This window comes from Hylobates moloch, unplaced genomic scaffold, assembly GCF_009828535.3.
Source record: "Hylobates moloch isolate HMO894 unplaced genomic scaffold, HMol_V3 SCAFFOLD_3, whole genome shotgun sequence".
NCBI classification, from domain to species: domain Eukaryota; kingdom Metazoa; phylum Chordata; class Mammalia; order Primates; family Hylobatidae; genus Hylobates; species Hylobates moloch.
The window spans coordinates 139,153,506-139,173,175 of NW_026652278.1; the positions used below are offsets into that span (position 1 = coordinate 139,153,506).

The window sequence follows — 19,670 nt, forward strand, 5'->3', positions numbered from 1 at the left end:
AAACTGTGAGCTATGTATATTCCACAATAGATATTAATTTTGAAAAAACAGCTTCTAAACCCCTAACCTGCTCCCAGTGCAGGCTGAAAGGGAAGCTGCCTGCTTGGGCCCACATGGGCCCCTGAGCCATGTGGCTCTGCTTTTTCCCTGTCTGGTTACGGCTGAGCAAAACGTGACATGGTATGAAAACTCCATCCCTTACCAATTTAGCAGCATTTGATTTGTTTCTACACCTAAGGAAAATACAACCTTAACAAGGTTACGCTACCACTCACTATGGGTTCCCTTCTGAAAACCCAGGCTCCACAATGCCATCGCTCAGCTGAGTGTTCCTGGCAGGCTCCCTCAGTGGGTGAGTTTTGGAGAGTCCTGAAGCCCTCCTAAATCTGACCAAGAGAGACTAGAAGGCACTTTCTTGGCCAAAAGTTCGTCAGTGAGCATGCTCAGTGCAGCAGCTAAATGCTAGGCAAGTGAAAGGCATTTGGGGACCTTAGAGGGAAGCTTAGTAATGCTGATGGAGTGACAGAGGCAGGGTTGTCCCATGCAGCCTCCCAGGGCTGGTTCCAGAGTCTAGGCTAGTGTAGGCTCAGGCAGTCTGGGTCTGTCCAGTGCCTGCTCAGGAATGGGCTGGCTGGGATGGGAGGGTGGAGGGGTGGAGTAGGTGCTACAGTGTCTCATGAGAAACCAAGGGCATTTCTGAAAACTCATCCCGGCCCCCATCCATTAGCATCTGATTGTTATCGAGACTATGTTTTAATTTGTTCTCCATCCCCATTTTTATAACAAATCCAACACCAATCGCTGATCTCTGGTCAGGGGTGAATATTAAATCCTCAAAACATGTTGTTTGGATGCTGTGCTAAGCAAGATGGGCTCAATTTACTTCTAATTTTGTTGTTTAATTTTACTTAATTTCCACCTTGTTTAAGTTTCCTTGTATTAAAAGCCTCGTTCTAGACCACAGCTCTGCCTTCTTGAGAATGAGGTCTATTGTACATGTGAAAAACACAAAGAAAAATGACAATGGAAAAGAAGAAAGTGGAGCTTACAGATAAAGGGGTAATTAGAACCTTGCTGAACAAAGGAAATGTAATGAAAGGGTGGTGTTTGCAATGCATTGGCATGTTACTGTATATAGAAGTATGAACTTTTCCTAATCTTGTTTTCAATATTTCCTAGATCCTTCTTGCAAATGTACACTATGCTGAACAAAGTAAAAATCTGAGCTGACTTGTGTTTATATGTTACCAACTTTAACATTAGGTTTAATCTAGATTAGGCAGTTATATCCTTACTTCAGTCTCCCCAAAAAAAGGAACACCAAGCAATAAGGGGCAGACCCTAGTGGCCAGAGGCAGCCTTAGGTAAGAGCAGGTGAGATCAAGGTGTCTCAAGGCAATAGATAAGGACTTCTCTTCCCTTGATTCTATGATGCCACAAAAAGCAAAAAGGGTCTGGTAAACTACAGTTGCAGGTCAAATCTGGCCTCATGCTTTTAAATTTTTTCCATGCTTGTGTTTTTTATACTTTTAAATGACTGAAAAAAAAATCCAAAGAATAATATTTTGTGACATGTTCAAATGTTATGAAATTGTTTAGAATGCGGCCACACTCATTCATTCATTCACATATATCCTGTGACTGCTGTCATATTACAGTGGCACAGCTGAGTAGCTGTAACCGAGATTGTGTGGCCCACAGAGCCTAAAACAGTTACTACGTGGCCCACTACAGAAGTTTGCTGACCCATGGATTGGAAGGCATCTCACAGATTCAATAACAGCTTTTGAAGGAACAGGTTTTGTTTGTTTGTTAAAATATATAAATCAAGTATACAATGTCTCCATCTTATTTAGGATTTAGTAGTTTTCAAAACTACTAAAACGTTGGGGAAAAGAGGTCTCCAAATTAAGTGATATGGTGGTACTTAGATCTGGCTTTCCTGTTACCATACAGATTCTTCTAGCCTTTAGGAAACGCCTTAGAAAGAATCCTCGCACCTATGGGCATAGGGCTAGGTAACCGAAGACATCATGCAACATAAAGGTTCCAGAATTTGTCATTGAAATAGAGAGCCTCTGTCACACATGGCTCACATTTTTGGCTGTTCCTTCAGGAGTCATTTCCCTTTGAGCCTACATTTCCTGGGGGTTACATATATTCACAGTCGATCCTCGATATCCATGGTAGCTACCTATGTCTTACAAAGTCACCTGAACACTGATTTAACAAATACTGAACAATTGCTCCTAGGGGAAATACAGGGTTAGGTTCCCACAAGCTGCTGAGCTGCCCCTGTAGGGTTGACAAGAATTGCACGCCAGGTTCTGGAAAGAAATATAGTTATAATTAAGTATGAATCGTGCTGCACTTTGGCCCACTTCCTACTTGCTAAAAGTCACATAGCACTAGATACTGACCATACAGACAGGATCTCTTGACACTAGAATCAAAGGCTTTTGTTTAAGGATCGCTTAAGACAAGCCTGTCCAACCCATGGCCCATGGGCTGTATGTGGCCCGGGACAGCTTTGAATACGGCCCAACACAAATTTGTAAACTTTCTTAAAACATGATGAGATGTTTTTGCGTTGTTTTTTTTTTAAGCTCATCAGCTGTCGCTAGTGTTAGTGTATTTTATGTGCAGCCCAAGACAATTCTTCTTCCAATGTGGCCCAGGGAAGCCAAAAGATTGGACACCCCTGGCTTAAGATGTTTTTCAGACTCTGAATTCCAGCAACCAGTTTGAAGACTCCCACAGAGGAACAGGATCAGCATGAGAATATGGCTTCTTCATCTCCCTGTTCAGCGACTTCCTCCTGTACTCTTAGACCAGTCAATGACCTCCACACTTCCGCCCACTCCCAAGCCCTTAAAAACCCCTGCCCCAAACTCCTGGGGAGATGGATTTGAGGTTTCTTCCCATCTCCTCTTTTGGTGTGACTCTGATTAAACCTCTCTGCTGCAACCCAGTGTCTTGGTGTATTGACTTGCTGTGTGCATCAGGCAATAACCTATTACAGTTATATTGCTGGTCACAACTTTTTCAACAAATGACCAATATATAACCTTGTTTTATGCATGTTTCTGTTTAAAGACATCTTATTTAATGTATACTGCCAATTCCCTAACATTGAACTCATGGCCAATAGCACTGTCACTGTAACTCAGGACTGAAGGATGCTTCTTTAACACACATATTTTCTCCATAAGCCACGTCATAGTTTTCTTGCACTTAGGAACATAGACAGCACTGGGGCTCTATGCTTGTGGGCCATCTCAACAGTAGACTCACCAACAAAATGCACAAAAATGCAAAAAAAACATGGCATGCAGTAGACCTCCAAAAGGATGAGTATTTATGGCATTAGAGCTGAAACGAGAGAGCAGTCACCTTGTTTGACCTTGCCAGGAACATGCACGTTGGTGACAGGCATTTTTCACTGCTCTGCACATCTGGGAATGCCTGCAAAAGTGCCCTAAGCATTGATTTTAGGGCTACAAATACATTTTAGTGAGTAGGGGAAGTTGTAAATACAAAATCTGAGAATGATGAGGATTGACTGTCTGCAGTTTAACCCACATACACTTTCTAGTCTCTTTATGACCTTGATAAACTTAATTGGTCAATTGGCATCTTCCTAGCCTTTTAAATATCAATCATTTAAAACTATATGTTCTATTTCATAATGACACTGACAATAACATTTCTCTATTGCTTAAGAGTATCTCACTCCTTATGAAATTCCTTCACTATTTCCTTTTTGTATCAAATTAGGCCCTGGGTTTAAAAGTTCCTTTTTTAGCTTATCAGTGAGTCCCTTGTCTGCCTGAATTCTTATGTCCTGCTCCACCCAAACTTTTTGTCTTTCCTATCTCTACTATCTTCTTCCCTGGCCACACCTATAAGGTGTTCTACCCATTGCAAGCTGTACTTCAGGCTGAATTCTGACAAACACAATCTTAAATAGATTATATCATGCCTAGGCCAGGCTGCGTAACTGCATAATTGGTGGGGCCCTGTGCAAAATGAACATAAGGGGTCCCTCTTTCAAAGTTTATTAAGAATTTCAAGATGGGAGCAGCAGAATATTATGCCAAGAGTGGGACTGCAAGGCCACACACCCATGGCACTTGGCCCTGGAGATGCCCACTTTATGGATAAGCCCAAAGTGACACCTAACCTATCAGCAATGGAGCTACCCAGGTGGAGGGCTGGGCTGCCACCCACAGGAGCCACCTGATGGCTCCCTCAGGTGCTTCTTTCCCTCCTGCCTCATTTATGAGACGGTGAAAATGCATTTAATCACCCCATCTTAATTCCTTTCTCTACAAAAAGGATAAAAATAATCCAAGTAAGCATTACTATTATTTTCTTTTTATAGAGAAAGGAATTAAGACAGGAGGGTGATTAAGTTTAAATAGTAATATTTACTCATCCTCGCCTCATGGAAACATTAGAAGGATTTAATGACAGGACTTAGAAAGAAAGACACTATGTAAATCCCAGGTATTACACAGTTATTATTATATTGTAAGAAGAGGGATTTGAGCTGCATAGGAGCGGGGGATTTATTGACACAGGTGTTAGACAATAAGATAGTTTCCCAAAATCTCCCCTAGATATATTTCAGATCAGGAAAAGATTCCTGTGTGTCAGGTTTGATTTAGATGTGATCTTCTAGAAGCACAGCCTATAGGACCTTCAGTGGTTTTTTTTCTCCCTAAAATGTTTGTTTTTTCCAGAAAGATCACCCTGTGGCAGCACAAATCTCGCAGTCAGGTGGGAATGGAATGCCTGATTTCCTCCCATAACGATGCAAGATCCTAGTTTTTCTGCAGTGTTCTTACAGAAAATTACTTGCTTATAAGTCTTCAAAACTAGCTGTGAACACAGGCACATGTTCTATGGGTTTGTAACTTGTGAAATATCAATGATGAAGCAAGAGGAGCTGGTGATCGTAAGAAAAATACTTTTTTCCTTTCTTTAAATAAACTGGGATAAAACGTGGCTTTCAATTTTTGCCAGTTAAGGATTAAAAGAAACAAACTATTTTCTGTTGTCATTATAAATTCATAAGAGAAAGATGATCTTGGCACCAAAACAAACGAAGTGAAAACAAACAAAAACAGAGAATGGGAGAAAATATTTGCAAATCATAGATTGGATAAGGGGCCAATGTACAGAATATATAAAGAACTCCTACAGCTCAACAACAAAAAAACAAAAAATTGATTAAAAAATGGGGCAAAGACTTGAAAGACGTTTCTTCAAAGAAGACTTACAAATGGCCAATAGTACCTGGAAAGGTATTCAACATCACTAATCAGGGAAATGCAAATCAAAACTACAATGAGTTACCACTTCATAACCATGAAGATGAGCAATAAAAAGTTATCTCAGAAAATAACAAGTGTTCACAAGGATGTGGAGAAATTAGAATCCTTGTTCACTGTTGTTAGCAATGAAAAATGGTGTATCTGCTGTGGAAAAGTTTGGTGTTTCCTCAAAAAAATAAATGCAGAATTATCATATGATCCAGCAATCCAGTTTCTGGGAATATTCCCAAAAGAATTAAAAGCAGAGTCTCAAAGAGATATTTATACATCCATGTTCATAGCAGCACTATTCACAATAGCCAAAAGGTGGCAACCCAAATGTCTCTTGACAGATTAGTAGGCAAACACAATGTGGTGTATACATACAATGAAATATTATTCAGCCTTATAAAGGGAGGAAATTCTGACATCTGCTGCAACATGGAGGAACTTGGAGGACATTATGCTAAGTGAAATGAGCCAGTCATAAAAAGACAAATACTGTATGTCTCCTCATATGAGCTACTCCCAGTAGTCAAATTCATAGAGACAGAAAGAGGGGAATGGGGAGTTTTAGTTTTGCAAGACAAAGAGCTCTGGAAATTGGTTGCACAACAATGTGAATGTACTTAACACCCACACTGTACACTGAAAAACGGTTAACATGGTAAATTTTATGCTTATTTTACAATTAAAAATAAAATAATAAAAAAGCATAAACTCCTATATGGACATTCCCCCTCCTCATTTCTCTAAAACAGTACAATTGCATCTCAGAATGTTGCCTGGCTGTTGACCAACAGTTGGTAAGCACTATGAATTGTCTAAAAACCAGCTGCTGGGAAAACATTAACCTTCTTGAAAGAGGTAAGTATATTAGCCAGGTTTTGCATTAAGTCAGCCACAGAAAGCTGTGATCAAGCACGAAAGACTGAAGAAGATAGAGGTTCTGTGGCTGCAAGTGGAAATGAACCATCATAATTAAGGTGTAATGTGAAAGTGATGGGAGAGGAAGGGCTCAGGACCTGCGTCATTGAACTAAATCATGACTTAGAAAACAAGATCAGCTCAGAAGCCTTATAGATGCCTTTGATGCTGAACTCTTCACATGTGTGATATATACACATCCTCACATATATACACATATATGCATACAGTACATAATAAAGTCAGCCATGGTCTGGAATAGAGTTTCGGAATTATTTACAAAGATAGGCTTGTTAAGCTGACGGGATTTCTTAGCCAGGCTTAAACATATAAACACGAAGACACTGTATATTCTCTCAACCACATTCGAACTGCTCACTTACATACATCCCACCATATAACAGAAAGAGCCATCATTCTCTTCTGTTTATTAAGGCAATTTTACTAAGGAGCTTTGCTGGACAACATTCTCAATATTAAAAAAAAATGGACTGCTGTCCCTGTTTGCTTTGTGGCTTCTAATATAGATACTGGAAACCCCGTGAGCATTACCATGCCTTGAGTCGATCCACTATTCTTCACAACCACCTCCCAGTTGCTATGGCTACTGAAAGTTGTTCAGGCCATTTGCTAACTGACCTTTCTGCAGCTTCTGCCCTTCAGGCCCCTCGTGGGCAAAGTGGGGGCACACACTCTCTTTTCTGGCTTGTCCTGAATGTCCCCATTCTGCCTCCTTCCCTTAGCAGCAGCGCTTTCCAGACTTTTTGCAGCCACCTCCCCATTTGACCACAGTGTTTCCTCTGGACCCTCTTCCATTCTGTGCCCTCTTCTCAAGCTGCACCAACACCTGGGCAGTTCCATCCACTCCCAGCTTCAGTGACCACCCACGTGCTGCTGCCTCCCACATCTGCAGCAGCAGGCTACCTTCCTCACCTCGATCCAACAGAACTCAGTGTCTACCTGCTATTTCCTCCAGAATGTCCTAAAGGTCTTTCAAATCCTGTACGTCCTAAACAAGCTCTTCATCCCCCCTCCCAGATCTCCTGGCCCTGAGCCCCCTCCTCTGGGCAGGTGCTACCTTGCCCAGCTATCTACTTCCAACTCTGGGGAGTTCTCTTTGACTTGCTCTCTCCTCTCTCAACCTCCCCATCCCATTCATCACCGGGAGTCATCATTCCACCACCTGAACCTCTCTTGGTGCTCCTGCCCCAACTTGGCTCCACCACCTCTCACCCGAACCACAGCACCAGCATCCCAACTCTGTCAGACAGCACCATTCAGCACAACTTTCTGCACAGCTTTCTGTTGTCATTATAACAGAATGGTGGCGACTAGCCACATGTGGCTTTGGGGCACCTGAATGCCGCTAGTGTGTCCGGGGGACTCATTTTCCATCTTACTTAATTTAAATGTAAAGAGCCCCACATGGCGGTGGAAATGGCATTGGACAGATCAGCTCCAGATTCTCTACAAATGTGGTGAAAATGCCTCAACAGCTTTCTTGACCTGGCTTATGGATTCCATCACTGTCTCCCTCCTCTTTCTCTCCATTCCTCCCATGGCTCTCTTGGATACAAGGACATTCTCTATTTCTCAAAATCAGCATGCTTCTCCCTCCCTTGGGATGTTAACTCCTTTGGCTTCGAATAGCTTCCGTCTATGTGGCAAACCCTGACTTGACTTTTGGGTCACAGCTAAGCAGTTATTTCCCTCGCCTTATGCCATGGCCCCTTCTCTACCCTGCCACTTCCCTTTCCAGATACTCCACCCGTGGTCCTGACACTCCATATCACACCACCTTTCATGCCAGGTTTTCAATCCAGTTTCTGTGTCTATACTCCCCATCAGACTGCAAGCTCTATCCTCACAGAGGACACAGGCCCCAGGTCTCTCATGTGGTTGTTGTATCCACAGTGCCTGTGCTGTGCCTGGCATGGTAGAGGCTACCACGTGTGCCTCCCCTGCCAGTGGACTCACGGCCCAAAAGCTAGGCCCTCCCCCCGGGAAGCAGGGCCACTCAGTAGCCCTTCCTTTGCACATACCCGTAGAGGCTGTTTAGAAGGGTAACTGACAGAGATGGCTCGTTTCACAGAGTGAAGAACAACTGGACACTGAAAAATCTCTTTTTTAATGTAGTGTTCTGGTTATGAAAAGCTTCTTTCCAACAAGTTTGGGAGGAACGGTCACTGAGCAATTCTGCTGCCTCTCGCTCTACGAACCTATTCCAAACCCTAGGGAAGCTTCGAGAGATACAATCATGGCCACTGATTGATGCTGCCCTTAAACCATTAATGTGGTGACCGAAGAAGGAACACATAAGGATGCCCTTCCTATCTCTACACAGAGTTACATATTCTAGTTGGACTCCATGGCCCCAGCTGCAGGCATTTAACAAACACCAGTCCTTGGCTTGTCCAGACCTCCCCACACCACACCTCAAGGCATCTAGGCCATGCTTTTCCTTCACACTAAAATCACATTTTCCCCTATTATTTCCTATTTACCACCTATTTTTAATTATATTTGATGCACTTTCCCAATTATACAAATATAAAGATGCTTTATATGAAAATAAGCATCCATTGGCACAAGTCAGCCAGAGCAATGCATTCTGAACTAGGCTATACTCGTGGAAGAAGAAATTTGTAAATGTAAATGCCAGCTCTTATCTACTTTAGGAATTCAAACTTGGCTCTGCCACCTCTCATTGTAAGCCCTTAGTAATCGTTATAGAGATAATGTAAGCCCTTAGCAATTGTTCCATTACCCACTAGGCAATAAGTAAGATCTCCCATGTCAGTTATTCATTTAATTTGAAATCTTTACACCTATGAAGATGTCCTTTTCAAAAAAAGTGAGATTTTTTTTTTTTTTTGCATAATTTATGTCCTCCCCTCTCCCTTGGTATCTTGGAAGAGAAGGCTTTGCTACCAGTTAACTGACTATGGAATAAATGATTCTTCCTTTACTTGGAGCCTTTCTCAGTCATGGCCTTGTCAAAGAAGAAAGCAGCATAACACCACTAACAATTATATTAAATAGTTTAGCTTGGTGACAGAGAATGTGGCTTTGAATCTCGATCTCTCAATGTCTCTTACATACACATTCATGGTACTACCAGCTCTGGGTACTTTATTACAGACATAGAAGCAAGTAGCCTTATTTCATTGTCACCTGAGCAACAGAAGAGAGGGTGAACATTTGTTCAGTGCCTGTTATGTGGTAGATGTCTTGGTTCTTGTGTTATTTCATTCACTTCCCCAAACTTCCTACAAGATGGGTATTATTACTGCCTTACAGTTGAAGAAACCGAAAGCCAAAAACTGAAGTAAAGCACCAAGATGGCTGAAAGGAAAGGCAACCTAGCACCAGAGGCCACACTCTTTCTGTTGTCTGCAGTGGTCTCATTTCCATGGCAGGCTCCTATTTTGGCCTCAGAACATTTCCTGAGGAGAAACTTTGCCTGAGTGGAAAGATGTAAGACAGAATAAAAGATGAAGTGAGTGGGCTATCCAAGTAAATGGTGGACATAGCCAAATGTGCAGCTTCCATTCTTCCATATGAGGTAAGAAATGCTTAAAGTAGGTTTGTGTCTCCCTTTAAGCCCCCTCTAGTGTGATCCTGAAGGAAATTACCAGGACCACAGTGAGATGCGAAAGCACTCACTAATTATATGAATTATGACTCTCTCAAAATAATGTGTGAATAAAAAATAATAAAGGGGATATCACCACTGATCCCACAGAAGTACAAACTACCATCAGAGAATACTGTAAACACCTCTATGCAAATAAACTAGAAAATCTAGAAGAAATGGATACATTCCTGGACACATATACCTTCTCAAAACTATATCGAATCCTTGAATAGACCAATAACTTGTTCTGAAATTGAGGCAGTAATTAATAGCCTACCAACCAAAAAAAAGCCCAGGACTAGATGTATTCACAGCCGAATTCTATGGGAGGTACAAAGAAGAGCTGGTACCATTCCTTCTGAAAGTATTTCAAACAATAGAAAAAGAGGGAATCCTCCATAACTCATTTTTATGAGGCCAGCATCATCCTGATACCAAAACCTGGCAGAGATACAACAAAAAAAGAAAACTTCAGGCCAATATCCCTGATGAACATCGATGTGAAAATCCTCAATAAAATACTAGCAAACTGAATCCAGCAGTACATCAAAAAGCTTATCCACCAGGATCAAGTCGGCTTCATCCCTGGGATGCAAGGCTGGTTTGACATACGCAAATCAATAAACATAATCCATCACATAAACAGAACCAAAGACAAAAACCACATGATTATCTCAATAGATGCAGAAAAGGCCTTCGATAAAATTCAACATCCCTTCATGTTAAAAACTCTCAATAAACTAGGTATTGATGGAACATATCTCAAAATAATAAGAGCTATCTATGACAAACCCACAGCCAATATCATACTGAATGGGCAAAAGCTGGAAGCATTCCCTTTGAAAACTGGCACAAGACAAGGATGCCCTCTCGCACCACGCCTATTCAACATAGTACTGGAAGTTCTGGCAAGAGAAAGATATAAAGGGTATTCAAATAGGAAGTAAGGAAGTCAAATTGTCGCTGTTTGCAGATGACATGATTCTATATTTAGAAAACCCCATCATCTCAGCCCAAAATCTCCTTAAGCTGATAAGCAACTTCAGCAAAGTCTCAGGATATAAAATCAATGTGCAAAAATCACAAGCATTCCTATACACCAACAATAGGCAAGCAAAGAGCCAAATCATGAATGAACTCCCATTTACAACTGCTACAAAGAGAATAAAATACATCTTACAAGGGACGTGGAGGACATCTTCAAGGAGAACTACAAACCACTGCTCAAGGAAATAAGAGAGGACACAAACAAATGGAAAAACACTCCATGCTCATGGATAGGAAGAACCAATATTGTGAAAATGGCCATACTCCCCAAAATAATTTATAGATTCAGTGTTATTCCCATTAAGCTACCATTGACTGTCTTCGCAGAATTAGAAAAAACTAACTTAAATTTCATATGGAACCAAAAAAGAGCCCATATAGCCAAGACAATACTAAGCAAAAAGAAAAAAGTTGGAGGCATTACACTACCTGAATTCAAACTATACTACAAGGCTACAGTAATCAAAACAGCATGGTACTGGTACCAAAACAGATATATAGACCAATGGAACAGAACAGAAACCTCAGAAATAACACTGCACATCTACAACCATCTTTTGACCAACCTGACAAAAACAAGCAATGGGGAAAGGATTCCCTATTTAATAAATGGTGCTAGGAAAACTGGCTAGGCATATGCAGAAAACTGAAACTGGACCACTTCCTTACACCTTATACAAAAATCAACTCAAGATGGATTAAAGACTTAAATGTAAAACCTAAAACCATAAACACCCTAGAAGAAAACCTAGGCAATACCATGCAGGACATAGGCATGGGCAAAGATTTCATGAGTAAAACACCAAAAGCAATGGCAACAAAAGCCAAAATTGACAAATAGGATTTAATCACGCTAAAGAGCTTCTGCACATCAAAAGAAACTATTATCAGACCGAACAGGTGACCTACAGAATGGGAGAAGAGTTTTGCAATCTACCCATCTAACAAAGGCCTAATATCCATAATCTACAAGGAACTTAAACAAATTTACAACAAAAAAAAACCAAAAACCCCATCAAAAAGTAGGCAAAGACCCTTCTCAAAAGACATTTATGCAGCCAGCAAACATGAAAAAAAGCTCATCATCACTGCTCATTAGAGAAATGCAAATAAAAACCACAATGAGATACCATCTCATGCCAGTCAGAATGGCAATTATTAAAAAGTAAGGAAACAATATATGCTGGCGAGGCTGTGGAGAAATAGGAATGTTTTTACACTGTTGGTGGGAATGTAATTTAGTTCAACCATTGTGGAAGACAGTGTGGTAATTCCTAAAGAATCTGGAACCAGAAATACCATTTGACTCTGCAATCCCATTACTGGGTATATACCCAAAGGATTATAAATCATATTATAAATCATTCTACTATAAAGATGCATGCACACGTATATTTATTGTAACACTATTTACGATAGCAAAGACTTGGAACCAACCCAAATGCCCATCATTGATAGGCTGGGTAAAGAAAATGTGGCACAGAAACACCATCGAATACTATACAGCTATAAAAAAGGATAAGTTCATGTCCTTTGCAGGGACATGGATGAAGCTGGAAGCCATCATTCTCAGCAAACTAATACAGGAACAGAAAAGCAAACACTACATGTTCTCACTCATAAGTGGGAGGTGAACAATAAAAACACATGGACACAGGGAGGGGAACAACACAAACCGGGGCCTATTGGGAGGTCAGGGACAAGGGGAGGGAGAGCATTAGGACAAACACCTAATGCATGTGGGCCTTAAAACCTAGATGACGGGTTGATAGGTGCAGCAAACCACCATGGCACATGTATACCTACAAAACAAACCAGCACATTCTGCACATGTATCCCAGAACTTAAAGTAAAATAAAAAATAAAAGTAATAGTAATTTGTGAATAGTCTCTGCTGCTTGTAGCAACATCTCATTTGTGGTTATTGTGTCACCGACTGTTTTTTGTTTTTTTGTTTTTTATTTGAGACAGGTATTGCTCTGTCATCCAGGCTGGAGTGCAGTGATGCAATCTTGTCTCACTGCAGCCTCTGCATCCTGGGCTCAAACAATCTTCTCACCTCAGCCTCCCAAGTAGCTGGTACTACAGGCACGCATCACCACACCCAGCTAATTTTGTATTTTTAGTAGAGATAGGGTTTCACCATGTTGGCCGGGCTGGTCTCTTAACTCCTCACCTCAAGTGATCTGCCCACCTCCACCTCCCAAAGTACTGGGATTACAGGTGGGAGCCACTGCGCCCAGCCATGTCAATGATACTTAACGCCCTTTTGACCTGAAGAATGACATCTCCCCAGTGTGTACATGTAGTATTTTCTGTACCACCAGATTTCTGTTCCTCACATCACCCACCTTGCCCCTCTTGGAGCAGGGAAGCCATGGCTCCCAGAGCCTGGCTAGAGAAGAGCCACGTCAGCTTCTAGCATGGCCCCTGGAGACACAGAAAGCAGCTATTCAGCAATGGGATCCTCAGAGGCCTTCCTTCTGTCGTGCAGAGAAGAGCATCTGAGTGACACACTGACCCCTACCCAGCCCAGGGGGAGGTTCTCATCCAAGTCTAATGGTCATACACAGAAGCAAACGCCTCCAAGCCAAGGCCTGCTCAGCTCATGTTGAGGCCAACTAACATTTTGTTTTGGGATCTGCTACACACACACGTGATGTTTTAATACAAAACAAGGTTGACTGCCTTCAAGATGTAACCCTGCACCTCACAGAAACGATGAATTCCAGAACGTGCCAGGGAAGATGCAAACAAATCTGGAGCACCGGAGGGTGGTGCAGCTGTCCCTAACATTCCTATATGATGGTTTTCTGATCTCTGAAATGCAGCCCAGCCTAAAAACGAGCAGCTGCTATCAGCCACAAGTGTTCTCTCATCATGATGGCAGAGTTCGGAGCACTCAGCAGTGAGTCAAGGAAGTTCTGGCTGCCACCAGCTATCTAGGAACCTTAAGAAATCACTCTCTGGGGCTGTTTCTTCTTCCATTAAATAAGGATCCTCTGATGCTCCCTTGGAAGTTTTCCATGACTCCTGACCAGCACAGCAACTCTACTTTCTTCACAAGGCTTGGTACCAATGTAGAATAAGTGTCAGTGAGCCCACAACTCCACCTCCTCGGAGGTCCCAGCATGCTGCCCTGTGACCTCCAGGTGCTGTCTGGCTGCCCTGTCTGGGGGTGTCTCCCTCCTATGACACTGCCTGGCACTTTTAGACACTCAAGTATTTGTTGAATGAGATGAACATCGTCCTCTATCGATTACTAAGGACAGAAGTTTCTGTTTGCATTGGCCCACTGGTCCTGGGAATGTGGCAAGGGCTCACCAACAGATGAATACATAAACATACATGCTCTGAAGGGTCCCACCATCCAGGGAACTGGTTTGAACACCTGATTACTTTCTACCTTGCATTATGCTCCAGTCGCCTCTGTAAACTCTAAGTTTACCATTCTACCAACACATATGCGCACCATGTGGAAGAAACCCATGTATGTCCCGAGAGTTGTGTGCATGTGTCCCGAGGGCTGGCACACTGTGCGCACTATTTATCAGGGGTCAGGTTGGTATTATATTTATTGTGTATCCTCTGCAGCACTGTCTATACTGCTAGGCAGGAGGCACATTTTTACTAAGTGTGTATACTGACATAAAATTGCAACATATGTTTAACAGGAAAAGGGCAATTTTTTCCTCAAGAGGTACTATTAATATCATCTTTGTTACTTACTCTTCTACGCAATGACCATAACATAAAGTCCTTGATCTCTCTAAGAATGAAGAGAAATTAGCAATAAATTCATTAGAAATAAGCTTCTTTCACTCATAGAAAACTGCTATTCTTAGTAAGAGCTAAAAAATTATTATTGTCAATTCTTTCTAGTAGAGTAAGGATTCTATATGCTTTACATATGACACCTAAACCTTTACAATGCAAAAGTACATCTACTCCTGGTATCCTTACCACAGCCGCTTTGTTTGAAATTTTTTTTTGGGGGAAAGATTGACATTCAGAGGGCTTATGATTCATTAAAGTTGTTAACCGATTCAAACACTCAACTATCAACCTGTTCTTTCAGAGAATGTTCCTTTCACCCACCTTGGGACCATTCTTCCAGCACATATGTGTACCATGTGGAAGAAATCCACATGTGTCCTGAGAGCGGTGTGGATGTGTCCCGAGAGCTGGCATACTACACACACGGTTTTAAGCAGAACTTTGATCTACAGTCAAAGGTTCTTATGTGTGTGACCCTTAGAAACAAATGCTCTTTTTTCCACAAGGCGATCAGAACTAGGCTCTGAGTACAGAGCCAGCGCATTGTGTAGTTCTTTGTTCCCTTGAAGAAAATTCCACAACTGTTGATTCACTAATTTACTCTAATGAAAAAGCTGTAGGCAGTCTCAAGTCTGAGTAAGTGTGAATGTTAGAAAGGTCCCTCTAGACCTACAATGCATTTTTCAATGTTCTATTTGGAATAGGAATACAAATAGAGTATTCAAGATGCTTCTGTCAGGCCACCTTTAAGATCAAACATTTTCGATATTTCAAAATAAAGCTTTAGAATTAAAATGATTCTAATGATTCTAAAAAAGTGGTATTCTTCTTCCAGTCGAGGTGGAGTGAGATGAATTGAAACTAACCTTCCATTTGAAAAAACCAAAAGTACTCAAAATGAAGACCATGAAAAAATGATTTTCAAGACACAGGCTATCAGTGAAGGATAGCTGTGCTAGAAGGAAACGCAGAGAAAAGCTCCGTGACACTGGCTTACACTAGGGCTTCTCAGATACAGCCCTGAAAGCATGACCCATAGAGAAAACAATCATCAACTGGACTTCGTTAAAATTACAAACTCCTGCTCTTCAAAAGACATTGCTAAGAGAATGAAAAGATCAGCCACGCTGGGAGAAAATACTTACAGTCATATATCTGGATTTGTATCCAGAAAATATAAAGAACTCTCAAAACTCAGCAATCAGAAAACAAATTATCCAATTATGAAAAATGAGCCAAAGAGTTGAACAGACACCTCACCAAAGAAGACATAAAGATAAATGAGCACATGAAAAGATGTTCACCATCATCAATCTTTTCGCAAGTGAAAACCACAGGAACATACCACTATGCAGCTATTAGAATGGCTGAAAGTAAACCAACTAACCACATCAAGAGTCGGCAAGGGTGTGGAGCAATCTGAACCTCATATGCTTCTTGTGGGAATAGTAAATTGTTCAACCATTTTGGAAAACCGTTTGGCAGTTTCTTAAAATATGAAAATATACCTGCCATATTACCCAGGTATTCCACTACAAGGCATTCATCCAAGAAAGGAGAAAGTATATGTCCGTACAAAGACTTGTACGTAAAGGTTCAGCATGGCTTTATTTGTAATGGCCTCCAAGCTGGTAATAACCCAAACAACCATCAATAGGTGACTGCACAAATTAATTGGGAGAAAATCCATACAATGGGAAACTACTTTGCAATAAGAAAAACACGACAAATTATTTATATATGAAATGGAATGAGTGAATCTCAACGTTACTATGCTAAGTGAAGGAAGCCAGACCAAAAAAGACTACATACTGCATTGTTACATTTATATGTAACACTAGAAAATGCAAACTAATCTCCATTAACAGAAGCAATATAGAAAGTAATTGAGGAGAAGGAGGGTAGGTGGAAAGATTAAAGGAAGGCTGGAGAAAACTTTTGGGGTGATAGATATATTTGCTATCTTGATTGTGGTGATAATTTCACAGGTGTGTATAGAAGTCAAAACTTGTAAAATTGTGGACTTTCAATTTGTTCAGTTTATTCTATATCAGTTATACCTCAATTAACCCCAAAGACACTAATTTACTTTAGTAAACTGCCTAAAATCAGCATTTATGATACAGCCATTCAAAAAACTACTCATTGAGTTCCTATCTCTGCCAAGCACTGTGCTGGTGAAAAAAAAAAGAAAAAAGCTAGCAAAGGAGGTTTTGACCCATGGACCACTAGGTGAGGCCTTAGTGTTTCCATTGTGCTATGCTGCTTAAGGAAAGTCAATTCCAAAGGGCTTTTGAAAAACCAAGTTTAACTTCTGTTGTCAGCCTCATTACATAGAAATTGTTTCAGAATGTTTCATCTATAATCACATGAATTTTGATATTGCACTTGTGCCTAAATGTACAAATAAGAGAATTTAAGAAAGAACCACAAAACCCCCATTCTATTCTCTACTCAGAGGGCCTTTCAATGAAATTAACAGACGAAAGTAAATCTGCTATGTGTTCTCATGTAGATGATCTGTGGTTTCAACATAAAACGAGTGGGAAGACTTTACTCCAGTTCCCTGCATTTCTTTTTGTGTGAGTCATGAAGAGCATAATTTGCTGTGTTCCCCAAAGCCTTCCTTGCCATCATCTCTTATTTCTAAGATTTTCCACTAAGTCACACTCTTTAAGCCACTGACAATTAGCAAAACTATTTATCACTGAGTTCGCCTTGTGGGAATTTGACTTTTGTCATATGAAAAGTTCAGATAAAGCAGAGGTAAATGATATGCACAGGGTCTCAGTGTAAAACACTGAAAAGTGACATTCTTTTATCAATCAACCTTATGCCATTAGTTACCACAGATAACATTCTGCTGTCATAATGGAATTTCTAAAAGATGGACCATTATTTCCATAATAACACCATTATAATATTGGTCATCAAGCCTGTCAACATTTTCCTTAATAGAAAAATATTTTTAAAGGAGTTTACTACTCAGATCTTACAGGATGAACTAGGGCAATAAATTCTCCAAAAGAAAGTATGGAAACTTCACAAATATGAAGAACTAAATTAGCATGACTGTGTACAACATTCTTTGAGCCAGAATTGGAGAAGCTGCTTGCAAAATGAAACAAGAAGCATATTTTAAATGACATACAAAGCAAGTTATCCAAATCAATATTTTGTAGAAACTGCTAAAACCACCTCGGCTATATCTATAATTGATTAAATTAGAAACAAGCTTAGAATCTCCTTTCTATATTGACACAAGAAAGGTGACTCTTATGAAGAATAATGAATATAAGATTCAAAAGTTGGCAAAGACTGAGATGATCCAAGCTGGCCCTGAACCACTAATAATGTTTTTGAAAGATTGGGTTATTAGATTAACAGTTGTAGAAGATGGACACTATTTACGCAATGTTAAAGCAAACATTTTTATTAACCAAACATTTCCTAAATTGTGAGCAAAAATGTGAAACTCAATCTGACACCTGTAGCAAATCTGAGGGCCCTCCCTGGTCCAGGGCATACTCTTTGCTGTAAATGAGGTTTGTTCCAAAGGTTATTTGAAAAAAAAATTCCTTAATTAGTTTTTAACTCTTGCTGCTTTCCATCAGATGATTTACCCTGATTCTTCCCAAAGCCCTGTGTATGGCAGATGCACCTGACAACAATAACTCAAGCATACCCTGAGAATAACCCTATGGTTTAAGAAGAATATGTGTTCAGAGTTCTAAGCTAAGGAATCTCGGAGTGGCCAACCTGGAGATTGACTCCTAATCTATAGAGGACATCTGAATCCCTGGCCCACTCTTTGGAACACAGGTCATCCAGGGGATCGAGGCCCTTTGTCATGGCTTAAATGGAGGTTGCTAGGCGAAAATGCTATATAACCTGAATGCTTTTTATAAATGGGAGTGGTTTTCTGGCACTACTCTTGGCCCATCCTGTATGTAAGTACCCAATAAACCCTAGGTCTCATTCCCTGGCTCTGGGTCTCTTCTTCAGCCCCCTGGACGTGGTGATATCCTTAATGGAGTCAACAGAGGTCTAGCATGACACCCTGAAAACTCTCAGTCTCTGTTTCCTTTGGTGAGCAGTGTGTATGTGGTTGCTGATCCTTCACTTAGGAACCAAGGAGGGGCTCTACTCACGTCATGCATGGAGTCCAGCAGCTTGGTCAGTTGGTAGAACCTCTGCCAGCTCTGCCCAGAATTGTTGGGACACTTAGTTACCATCTTCCTCAGTTCTTTGATGTAATTTGTCCTCATTTCTTCAAATGCAGCCTGGCTTTTGAGGCCATCCTTTGGAACTGTGTTAAGGAAAGCAGACATGTGAATTTCCAGGATGGAAAACAACTTTAGCATCTTAGCAGATAAGGTCATATACTGCTTTTGAGGTTAGATACTAAATCTCAATTAATTGCATTTATGAATATATATGGCAGTTGTCTACTGGCAAATACTCGTACACATACATACACAAAGAACAACAACTATTTATCAGATGTGTCTTATCATACACTTTGCACAGACTAGTTCACTGAACCCTGACACCAATATTATGATGTAACTGTTATAGCATTCTCATTTTACAGATGAGGAGACTGAACACTGGAGGCTGAATCACTTGCCCATGGACACAATAAAAAAAGGCAGAGAAGGGGTGGTATCAACTTAGGTCTGTCTGTTTCCAAAGCCTGCCTCTTAACCACAATGCCACATTGCCTTGTGGCTGGTCACCCAAGTGTTTATGAATCCTAACTTGCCAATACTTCAAGACAGGAAAATATATTTTGATTTTCCAGGATAACTGAAGAGCCATAGACAGTCTAGGTTGGGGCTAGAATTAGAAATCAACATCCTCATTCTCAAGTTCAAATATTAAAGACATTCGGGGGAACTGGCCATCTACAAAGGGGAGGACGCTGCTTACAAAGAAGCACTTTCTATCCACTTTGCCCCAAG

At 40.8% G+C, this 19,670-nt stretch overlaps 1 protein-coding gene across 4 annotated transcripts in view; it reads right to left on the reverse strand.

The window, feature by feature from the left end:
* Positions 1–19,670, reverse strand: part of NR3C2 (nuclear receptor subfamily 3 group C member 2) — a 363,758-nt gene that overhangs the window by 16,697 nt on the left and 327,391 nt on the right. For all 4 annotated transcript variants that reach the window (XM_032148091.2, XM_032148076.2, XM_032148085.2 and 1 more), the window contains one exon: positions 18,858–19,015. In XM_032148091.2, the coding sequence (XP_032003982.1) occupies positions 18,858–19,015 (158 nt within the window). The remainder of the gene's footprint in view (positions 1–18,857; positions 19,016–19,670) is intronic.